General features: G+C 40.3%; 1 protein-coding gene and 1 long non-coding RNA gene across 8 annotated transcripts in view; one reads left to right on the forward strand and one right to left on the reverse strand.

The window, feature by feature from the left end:
• LOC128085869 (inverted formin-2-like) overlaps nt 1-6,484 on the forward strand; it is a 37,952-nt gene extending 31,468 nt beyond the window's left edge. For all 7 annotated transcript variants that reach the window (XM_052693840.1, XM_052693835.1, XM_052693836.1 and 4 more), the window contains 2 exons: nt 362-421; nt 4,036-6,484. In XM_052693840.1, coding sequence (XP_052549800.1) covers nt 362-420 — 59 coding nt within the window. In that variant the 3' untranslated portion in view covers nt 421; nt 4,036-6,484. The remainder of the gene's footprint in view (nt 1-361; nt 422-4,035) is intronic.
• LOC128085885 (uncharacterized) overlaps nt 1-10,953 on the reverse strand; it is a 98,488-nt gene that overhangs the window by 67,072 nt on the left and 20,463 nt on the right. Inside the window, exon 4 of the long non-coding RNA XR_008209142.1 lies at nt 9,457-9,492. This is a non-coding gene — a long non-coding RNA (uncharacterized LOC128085885). The remainder of the gene's footprint in view (nt 1-9,456; nt 9,493-10,953) is intronic.

The raw sequence follows: 10,953 nt of genomic DNA on the forward strand, positions 1-10,953 counted from the left end.
ACAGAGAACCTTACTTTTGTAGTCCCAGCATTGCCTGGGGCTTTAAGTATTTATGTTTCAAGCATGCACCTTCCCCTAGCTAAAACCAAGGCACGAAACAGAGGTGTTTTCCCAGAACAGTGGTTCCCAAACTTGCCTTCCAGAAGGCAGCAGGTAGAGCTGCAACAAAGATAGCTCCCAGCCATCACCGTGCTTCCCTTGTATCTGTAATGAACCCCACAACAGCCATAGAGTTCCCTGATCATCCAGTGGTGGCATCCTAGGAACCTGTCTACTGCTGGACAGTGTTTTCGTTGTAAGAAGTTCCCTGTCGTTACATTTACCTTGCCATGATATTTAGTGTGTCTCTTTTGTTTAAAAGCAGAGGTTGAGACTGATTCTGGAGATTATAAAACAAAAAAAGGTTGTGTGGTACAATGAGGTATGTAAACTTGCAAAGACATTTGTATGTGAACTAACCCCAGTTCCTTCGGGACTGTACAGACCTAATCAATAGTTAGCATATCAGCTAAGCTTTTTGTCTTTGTGTCTAATCACAAATACATCTAAAACAAATTTGCTACTCTGATTTTCACTGACTAGGGTGTTGATCTTGTGCTGAGTGGAGTCAGTGCTGATCTCCCCACAACACTGGGTCACATCCCACATGTCCGTCCTCTGTGTCAGCAGCAGCCAATCACCTTTCCCTGCAGATAATTAAAAGACAGTATTCTAACCATGTGAATCCAGCTTCATGTGATAAACAAAGTCCTTGCTTTGATCCCATTATTTTTCTCAAAAATTGTAAAAATGCAATTTCAGTACCTACCTCCTGCAAATAATGATGTTTGGTTTGCTTGTGGGTAGACACTTGCTATAGCACCATATACATACAGGCATCTGGATAAAGAAATAAAACACTGGGCCCAGGGATAAATACATGCTGGGATGAGATACCAGCTCCAACTCAAAGCCAAGTTCAGATACTGCACACAAGGTAGTGCATTGGAGCAAACAGACCGTGCACACTTCTTTGCACTCGTGCATTTTTATGGGACAAGGTAAAGGAGGGGATTCAGCTTTTGTCACTGAAAAAAATAACATGCAGAGATCTTGGTACATATAACTTCCCTCCAATGAGCAGTTTTCTTGCCCATTGTGAGAATACTTTAGGAGTTTCAGGCCAAAACTTTTATAAACAAAACTTTGCATGCTTATTGAAAGTGCAAAGAAAAGCAGGAAAAATAAACAGTCAAAACATCCACTGTACTGAAATTGCATAGTTACTTGTCCTTTCCACTCTGATGAACACCTCTTGTGAACTGAATCAATGATGCCAAATCTCTTACTCTCTCATTTCCTGAAAGGAATGTGTTTATTCTTCAGCATCCCCCATGCATAGGGGGACAGGAACCCCTAGCCCTGAGGGCATGGAGCAGAGGAAGCTCTGCAGGATTCCCACGTAGGGTTGCTTTTGTTTCTGCACCTGAAGCATCACTGCTAGCAAGACAAAATGAGAGATATTGGGTAGTTATGCTCCTGACTACTGCTGTCCTCTCCTCTTGGCCCTTCAGTACCATGTTTCATGATTATGTTGAGAGAAAAAGGGGGGTGGTAGTATTAGCTTAAAAATCCTGATGAAGATTTACAGCAAGAGCAGAAAATTGTAGAAAAAAAGTAGAAAATAGTAGCAGTGAGGGCTCATGATTATGCTGCAGAGGGAGGGCAGCTGGAACCGAGAGTTGTGTAACTCAAATTATATGTTTTAAGCACAGAGATTCTTGCATGCAGGTTTGAAAAAAAGGTTACTTTTAACAAACAGAGATGCAGACAGCTTCAAATTCTCCTCTGGAGACATAGCAAAGCAATATAGAGGAATGCATGGAAAGCCAGCACCACTAAGAACTAAGAAGTGACTGAGTCAGGCACATCCTTGAGATGCCACCAGTGCCCACAAGTGCTCACAGCTGCAAGGGCAGTGGAAAAGCAGCACTTGAAATCTTCAACTCCCTTTTTCCCTTCATTCCTGTGTCATTTGGAAAAGTCACAGGAAACAAAATCTATTTGCTTTTCTTAGTCTGTAGCCATGGTGTTTCCTCCCCCAAATGCAACTCAAGCCTATTCCTCTTGGCAGCCTTAGCAAACCAGAAGTGCTCCCCATCACAAAGATGGGAGACCCCAGGAAAAGAAGTCCAGTACTTTTTTCTGGGGTGATTCACCTGATTTATAACCCTATCTTTTTTTCTTCAGAGACCACCTTTAAGTTCTTGTCACACTCCTTGTACTCTCTGGCTGGAGCTAGAATTTGCCAGGTTGAAGTGAAGCTGTAGGAATTTTCCTTCTTATACAAATGCACTTGCAGTGATAAAGACTACATCTCCTTATTCCCCACACCCCAAAATGCTTTAGAGTCTCTATAAAAGCAACAAAGAAGGGACAGTATTTGACCCGCCAGGAACAGCCTGTGACTCTGTGAAATAATATTTCAGAGCTGTACAAGGACTTAGGTAATCAGCTATTCAGTTCTCTCCTCTTGACCATAACTTGTTATGCAGCAGTTTCTGTACTAACACCATTATTCTTTTATACCCAAATAATCTCTCATGTTATCTCCAATATATTGGGATCACCTTGTGTCTGTGTGTGTCCTGGCAACAGCTAAACAAATTTCCAACCAAATTTGAAAAACCTTGAAGAAGGAATGTTTTACAAAAACTGACAGAGGGCACTGTACAAAGGTTTGGACACAGGAGGAGGTGCTTGAGTTCCCTCGTATTGGGCCCTACAGAATCTCTCCAGACAAATGTTCATATCTATAGCATAATACAGGAGGTTTCCAATCCAACTAGTCCCCCAGTAAGGATGGCAACAGCACAACATCTGCGAGCAGCCAGATTCCCTCCTTGGCTGTCCTTGTACTGAGAAAGTTTTCCCTCATACAAACTTCTGTAAGAAGAGGTTCAGTCAGAGGTCGAACAGAAACACAATTCAACTTGAAAGCACAACAGTTCATAAGCAACCAGACTCTGGCAGTTCTGCTCACAAACCTACTTGATTTACTTGGTAGAAAATAAAGGATAAACCAAACAGCAAGCATAGGCCAAGTGTTCAAACACTGCCGTCTGGTGAGGCTCAGAGGGAAAAGGCAAAAGCAAAAGTCCACAGTGCTGTTTGCCAGCAGCTATGATACATATGTGGACACAGTGGGAGTTCAGCCTATCTCACCAAAGAACAAAGTTTTGGAATCAAGGTTTTCCTTTGTTTTCTTTTAACTTAATTAATGTTTTAAATTTAGACAACTAGATGCTTCACCACACCCCATGCAGACTCAGTGGTGTCTGTGGGCTGATTTCTAATGAACCAAAGCAATGTGATCAAGCTAACGGCTGTCTTCCTGTGCAACCTTTGCCATCATATCTGTCATTAGAAATGGTATTTCCTTCAGCTGTTGAGTGGGACTGGTGTTTAAATCAACAACACACAGTTCTTTCCTTCTGACAGCCCGAACTCTCTCAAGAAACACTCCCAGATGGGAGCCTACCCATGGGTCAGGCAGCGAAGGCACAATACACACATTTTGCTCTATCATGCTGTGACAGAAAGTTTGTCTGTGCCCTCTGAAGTCCCAGGATCATGGCTGTGACCCAGCTCTGTTCCCCAGTAGCATTTCTCACACAAGGTGGGAGATGTTCTTCAACTTCATGAAGCGCCACACACAGGTTTGATTTGACATCAGCAGATGGTGACACTGGACAAAACAAAATGGGTGTCCAGATTTATTAATTCAGCAATTTCACATGTAGATCCATATACCAACGTTCTGCTTGCAAAACACAGGACTCACGTTGTTGCCTAGCTCAAGAACAGAGCTGCCCAAACTCTTCAACATCAGTATCAGTCCTAGAAACGCGAGCAAGGTTTGTAGCAAATATATAAAAACTGTCAGTGCTAGAAGTTGAAGTTACCTGAGTTAGTACCACAACCAATCCACACAACAAACCAGACCACTCTCACTTTAGAGGTGCGAACAGTTTGTATTTTCCCCTCCTCCTGCAGGCATCACATCAAGGCAGAAGAAATAACGGAGGCCCGGAGACATGCTAACTCATCCCCAGAGCACTGCCAGCCTCTCGGAAGCCAGGCTCTGCATCACCAGAAGGCCTCCTGCTCTGACTGGACATCACACTCCTCCTGATGCAGCATTCCACCCTTTGCCCAAAGGCCCAATGAGCCGCCGTGGAGGCTTCAGCACCCTCAGCCCGTGCCTTACGTGACCTGCGTTGTGCCCCGGGGGTGTCTGTGGGGTCATGGTCCAGATTGATGCAGCAGCAGGGAAGGCACAGGCTTACCAGCCTCCATCCTAATGCCCAACATCCCTACCTGCTCTTAAGCCAAACTTCTCTTAACACAATGGCAGAATGCGGCCCAGTGTTCAACCCTAGGGAAATTTTAAAAATAGCAGTGCCTCAAATAAATGGAGGGTATGAATCCAGCAGCGGCCATACCCTCACAGGGGAAAGCGTTATCCCTCATTTCATTGCCCACACTCAGTCTTATCTGGCCAGGACCAAGACCCAAAATGTATTTGTGTTCTCAATCACTTAAAGCGAGCAAAATCAATTACAAGAACAACAACAAAAATACGCATTTCGGTCAACATATGGCTGTGTAAACAACATCTGGCTACCAGATAACACGTATGTGCAATTAAGTTGAAGCATGGCTGTGGTCCTGCAGTAATCTCACATGTACAGCTACATACATAAAATTTGGAGAAGTAGGGCTCCAGTTCCTGTCAAAAGAAAAAAGTTCTCCAGGGTACTGTGTTAAACACTTTTTCAGCTCATCCTTTAGTAAGTCTCCGGGTTTAAATCCCATTCTCAGCTGCTTGCACTCTTAAGTCTTTGCATTCAAGCTGCAGAACGTGTATTTTCACATTACTTTTGCTTTGAAACTGGGAACGTGCAGTATTGTGTTTTTAAAGATTCAGAGCTTTATTTCTCAAGTTTTGTAATAACGTTGTACCATAGTTGTGTACATAGCTGTCAATTGAAAATGATCTATGCTTGTTGAATCTATGGTGTGATACTGTGCTGAAACAGGAATCAAGCAGAAGAGATTGTTATATTTAAGAACTATGCCTTTATATGGTAACCTGCTCTGTCTAGACTAATGTTCAGGATAAACCTTATTTTGCTTTGCTCTATAGGAATAGCGACATCCTTGCAACATCAAAGACTTTGCTGGACTGAGGTAAAGGTTATGCCAAGAATTAAATCAATGGTTTATTTTAACCAAAGCATTGTTACTGAGAATTGTTAACAAAAGCAAAGATGTGTTTGGAGTAGGTGCATGGGCAGACTCAGCTCAGGAAGCCTTACAGAGCAGCACAACTGCGTTGCAGCTGAATTCACGTTCCTGGCTGGCAGAAGCAAGCTGCAAAACCACATAACCCACCCCAGGTTTGACATGTGAGACCACTGTGTCACATTTTAAAAGTTTTCTCCTTTTTTTCTCTCCTCTATTTCAGTCTCTGAGTGCATCACCCAAGAATCAGTTCTTCTTGCTTGTTAATCAAGTTTTTCTTTTTCACATTAGACTCCAGCCTACCAAAGTCCAACTAGCAAACATTTTCCCAGCAACTTTGCCTTCTGTGTGTTACCAGCAGGAGCCTGCAGCCCAGATTCACAGAGGGCAGCCAGCCTCCTCCAGCCCACCCTGCTGATTTATCGATAGGAACAAAACTGCTGTCAGTATTTGGGAACAAGCAAGGCTTTTTGGTGTTACCTGCTGAGGGCCTCCAAAGAGAGGGTGTTTGGCATTATGTTCCCACTGCCTTCAAGCATTTATGGAGAAACTGGTATTTTGAGCCACTGCTGGTTCTTTGTTCCGCAGTCATTTTTGAAAACTATAATAAATTGTCTGTTAAAATCAAATCCCAATCAACAGATCAAAGCACAGCATTTATAATGTATTACTCCAAAGCAGCTCTGCTTCCATTACTGTGATTATTTAGCAAGAACAGGGGGATGGAGTCAGAGCAACTCAAAGAAAGACGCTCAACTGGGATGTGCAGTTTTTCTCTATTTGTCACTTTAGAAGTTCATTTTTCAGTGTTTGTAAGACCAAATCAGTTGCTGGTAAAAGCCATGCAATTTGCAGCTATTTTAACAGGTATGTTTTCGTTTAAGCCAACAGTGAGTTTGGACCTCAGAAAAGAATTCCTGTGGTTATATTACAGCAAATGCACATGGAGTCCATTACGTAAACCAGCCTGTGAGCACCACAAGTTTCTCGCTGTCAAGTAACTGCATATTCCTCAAATAAGCATTGTTTGTATGATAAAAATGAAGTTGTGGATGAAATCTGCAGAAGTTTTTTCCAAGTACTTCGCATCAAAATGTGGAAATATGTTTTAAAGGCTGGAATTGGAATTTCAGTGCTTTTTTGTTTTAATTTCATTACTGAAAATATTTCAAAATTTAGAATAAAAGAAGTCAAAGTACTTGACAAGTCTCTTTATTTTATGGAAATTATTATTCACCAGAATTTTTCATGCCTACAAGTTTTGATATACAAACTTACCATGTATACAAGCTTACTGGTTTTTAATAACCAACACTGTACCAATTCTAGCTCACTCAATCTACACATATGGCAGCAGCAACAACAACAAAATATGAGGTAACAAGATAGTCACAGAACTCTATTCACCTAATTCTACTGAAAGCAAATACAGTCATGAACCAATTCCATCATAAACCACCATTTTGTTCAGTCACCCCACAATCACACTGTAGACAGGGTATGAAAAACAGCTTTGCCACATTCAGAAACTTGACTACAGAGTATTTAAAATTAGGCAGCAATAGTGACAGGACCTTGCTGAGTCTCTTATTAGTGGTTATTCTGTGTAGGGACAGCAGGATTTGCAATGGCAGTGTGGGTCTGTTGTAAAGAGAAAGAGTTCCACCTATGTAGTGTAGAGCACATACCATACCAGATTCTCCACAGATCACTGCAAGTTCATCAGCATTTTTAGCACTAAGTTTAACTCACTCTTTCATCCATGCTGATCTAGCTCTTAATTCATATTAGAGACTCTTTACTGGGGGATGTACAATTCTGCAAGAACTCAGTGTGACAATTCACACAGAGCCAGGTGGCAGCAGGAATTAACAGCTCTCTTTCTAATGGAGACTTCAAGCAGACTCAGCCTACGTTACTCAAAGTCGGCAAAATTACTTGTGACAGTCAGCTCCTATCAAGTCAGTTTTGATAGACTCCCAGATTGTCAAAGCAGGATTTCTTCTAGAATCAACACGCTTTGCTTTTGACAGCTACATCACATACAGTTGCCTAGCTCTCAGCATGCAGACCCTGATGTGCTTGTTTAGCACTTAAGCAGCTTCATAATCTGCAATGAGTTTAGCCATGATTTGGTGACAAGCAATTACCAAATCCAGCAGTCAGAATAGATAGAGAGTAGAAAGAAAAAAAAGAGGTTGCACAGGCAAAAGGGAGAAAAATCTGCATATGCTGCTGTAATCCTTTGAAATACAGAAGTCTATTTTGTAATCAAAATAAAACCCAATATAGCACCCAATATTCAAGAGCTATCCTTTGTGGCCAACAGACCTTTCCTATATAGACTGCCACATCCCATAATCTCCACTCTTCAAGGCTTTCATGGCTCAGTCAGACAAAACAAGAGCTGAGCTGATCTCTAGTGGTGGGGGTGACAGTCCTTCTCTGAATGAGAGCTTGGACAAATGATGTCCAATGTACTTCCCAACAAATATTCGTAATTTTCTTGATTTAGCAAGAAACTGAAATGAGTAGTTCTAAATAATTAAAAAAAAAAAAAAAAAAAAAAAAGGCAAGTCATAGGATTCTAGAAAATCTTTCAGGTTTATACTTCGAGTCTCTCTGGTGAAACAACAGTATGATAATGCTCAAAAATATATGCCCCTAAAATAACAGTATATTCATTGCATTGGCAGTCCACAAACCCATCCTGGATCTCAGCTATACATGCTTTGTTTCTCTAAAATATCACCTCAATAGGAAGGATCCTAGGAAGAAAAGAACTGAAGGACTTTTTTTTGCCTCCAGGTAATTTCAGCTGCTCTATTTTCTTCCAGAGGTCTAGAGGATAGAAAAGATATCCTGAGCTCCACAAGACACATCTACCTGCCCAAGTCTGCATAACCACACCTAGATCAAATGGCAGCTAATATAGTAATCTTTTCCAAACCATGACCTATCCCAAATCTAGCAAACAACTAAAGACTAAAGCTATTATATCCTGCAGCAATCCCTTCATGTGTATAAGCCCCTACTAAAGTAACTCATGAAATTCCCTTTCATTTTGAAAAGTTCATCCCTACTTACCACCAAGTCCTGAGTTAGTCCTACAATACATCTCCTATCTTCACACCTTATTGCATGGCTCATTGGTTGAAATGCCTCGCCTCTCTGTCCCAGCACACAGTGACCAGCTCAGAGGTCTTAGCACAGTTTCACTCAGTGTTAGCCATCCACAGCTGCTGCTAGCCCAGACTCCACCTACAGCAGATCCCAAGGTTCCTATCGTTCTGCCAGCTGCTAAGAAGTGCAGCCAGTTCCCATAAACTAGGGAACTCCATCACTAGGCTTGAGCCTAGAAGCATCAAATGCATAGACTTGGCAGCCCTGGTTGCAAGCAAATCATTTCTCTGCCACAGTTTCCCCATTTGTGAAACAGGAGCAGTAGGTAACAATTTGACAACTGTTGATTAACAATATAACAAAAGAGATAATTTTAATAATGCACAAAATCAGTTACATCAGAAGACATTTGTCATTATAACAAATTTGAAAGGAACAAAGAATTGTAAGACCTGAAATCAGATTGGAGCAAACCCTTGTAAACAGTAGGAATGTAGATGAAAGGAAGCCTTGTGACAACACGATACTCAATAAACATTGTCTGAGCAAGAAAAAATATAGATCTCTAATTTCTTTAACTTCTTTATCATTGTAGTAATCTTAAATATCAAGGTTAAATCACGTCTGTTAAATAGTCAACAATGGGGGATATGACAAGTCTCTTACTGCAATCAAGAACACAAATCCAAACCACAGCAAGTGTAGCCTATCAGGAGGCACTGAGCAACAGCTCTGTACTAGTGAAGGACCTCAGTTTTGCATGACTGATTAATGCTATCCGTGGTTATAGCTCACTTTTAGCTATTCAGCAAACAGCACGTCTAAAATATCTGAAGCTACACAAATTGACTCATTGCATATTCTTTTGATTGTTACCTTGAAAGTTTGTAGACATAGTGTTTTTAATCAACTTCAAATTATATTCTAATTGGGAATGACTTACAAGGGCAAATACCAGGTTTTGTGAAGTGCTTCTTGGAATCTCCACTTCTAGCATAATAGCGACTAATAGAAGAGCTTTTAGCTAGAAAGAAAACTAGCTTTTACCTGATAACATAGCCCCATATCAGCTCATCAGTAATGCTAAAAAAGGAAAAAGAAAATGAGAGCACTCATGTGGCCCAAGACGTAGAGGTTAAGCAGATTTTCTGATCAAACTTAAAAGCTTATATCCTAGCCTATCAAAACGCAACTCATCTTTCCGAGCTAAACAAGAAGCATGTACATTTTCAGTGCACTAGTAAGCAAGTAGAAAAGAGAGTCTATGTTGTAGTAGTCCTCAAACAAAGTACAGAAAACAACTTCAAAGTTAATTGTAAATTAATTGATTTCAACTGTATCATCAGAATTAGAATGGTGAATTGAATTGGTCTCCATTCCCTGCCTTGCCTAAATGGTCTCAAACAATTATCTTGCTTTCATAGCTTTCAGGAGCAAGCCCATCCTTACTTGGTTGCATTGACACGTGTGCATATATTTACATGAGATGGTAAAATTCCTTCATACTCATGAGCTCATTTGAACAGTATCAGCAATGTAAGTTATTTCTGCTTTGAAGCTATACTGAAGCTCTAATCTTTCAAAAGTAGGAATTTCTCTAGTCTCAGAAGTGTAATCTTTTATTAGTTATTATAAACCTGTTTATCATTCAAAGCATATTTGTTGTTTCTTGTGTAATATTTTTATTTTACAAAACAAAGGTTTCCTTTATACAATGCCTATTGTGATTTAGAGGAAGGGTCTAGTTAGAAGGAAGAAAAACCTTCCTAATTAGTGGTGCTTTATTGATTCTTCTAATGGCTTAATTAATATAAATAGGCAGCAAAATTTTAACTATATTATTTCTAATCAGATTTTCTGTCATTTTACTCCTAATATTTTTGGCAGAAAATGAGTAGCTCCTCATTGGTTCTTTCGTAGCACCAAATCTCTCCCTTGTCCCCCTGGGACGAGGTTTGTTAATGTAATAACAAACATCTGTACAAGTTCAGCAGAAAAATAGTGAGGCTTTGAGGGGGATATATTAAGTCATTTACATAAATTAAAAGTAATCCTGCTTTACCTTTGGGAAAGTGTTAGTGCTTATTTGTGCTAAAAAAATATGTTTATGAATGGCAACTAAAATTAATTCAAGTAAACAGAAAATACAGTTATTTCTCATTTTCTGTTATATCTCCTTGGCTTAGCTATTACATCTACCTTCCATTTCATGTGTAAATCAATAGTTATTTTCCAGCTGATTTAATATTTAACGTTTCTTAGTGTAAATCGTTTATCGCCAAATTATGATTAAAATTTAAAGCGAAAGATTTCTATCTTCCTTATGCATTGGATTCACTGGTTCACAGTTTTACCGAGGCTGTCATTAGGGCTGGATGCTATCATCAATACAAATTGCTAGGCTTTCAAGACAAACTATTTCAATCACAGGAGATGCTTTAGAGGAGCACTCTAGAATAGAAAAGCCTCAATTGTAGGCTTTAACGCAGCTCCCTTAAGATAATTTTGTCCGTAAAAGTCATTACTTAGAATTGCTGGACCAGG

The sequence above is a fragment of the Tympanuchus pallidicinctus genome, unplaced genomic scaffold (assembly GCF_026119805.1).
Source record: "Tympanuchus pallidicinctus isolate F22 unplaced genomic scaffold, pur_lepc_1.0 scaffold3, whole genome shotgun sequence".
Lineage (NCBI taxonomy): Eukaryota > Metazoa > Chordata > Aves > Galliformes > Phasianidae > Tympanuchus > Tympanuchus pallidicinctus.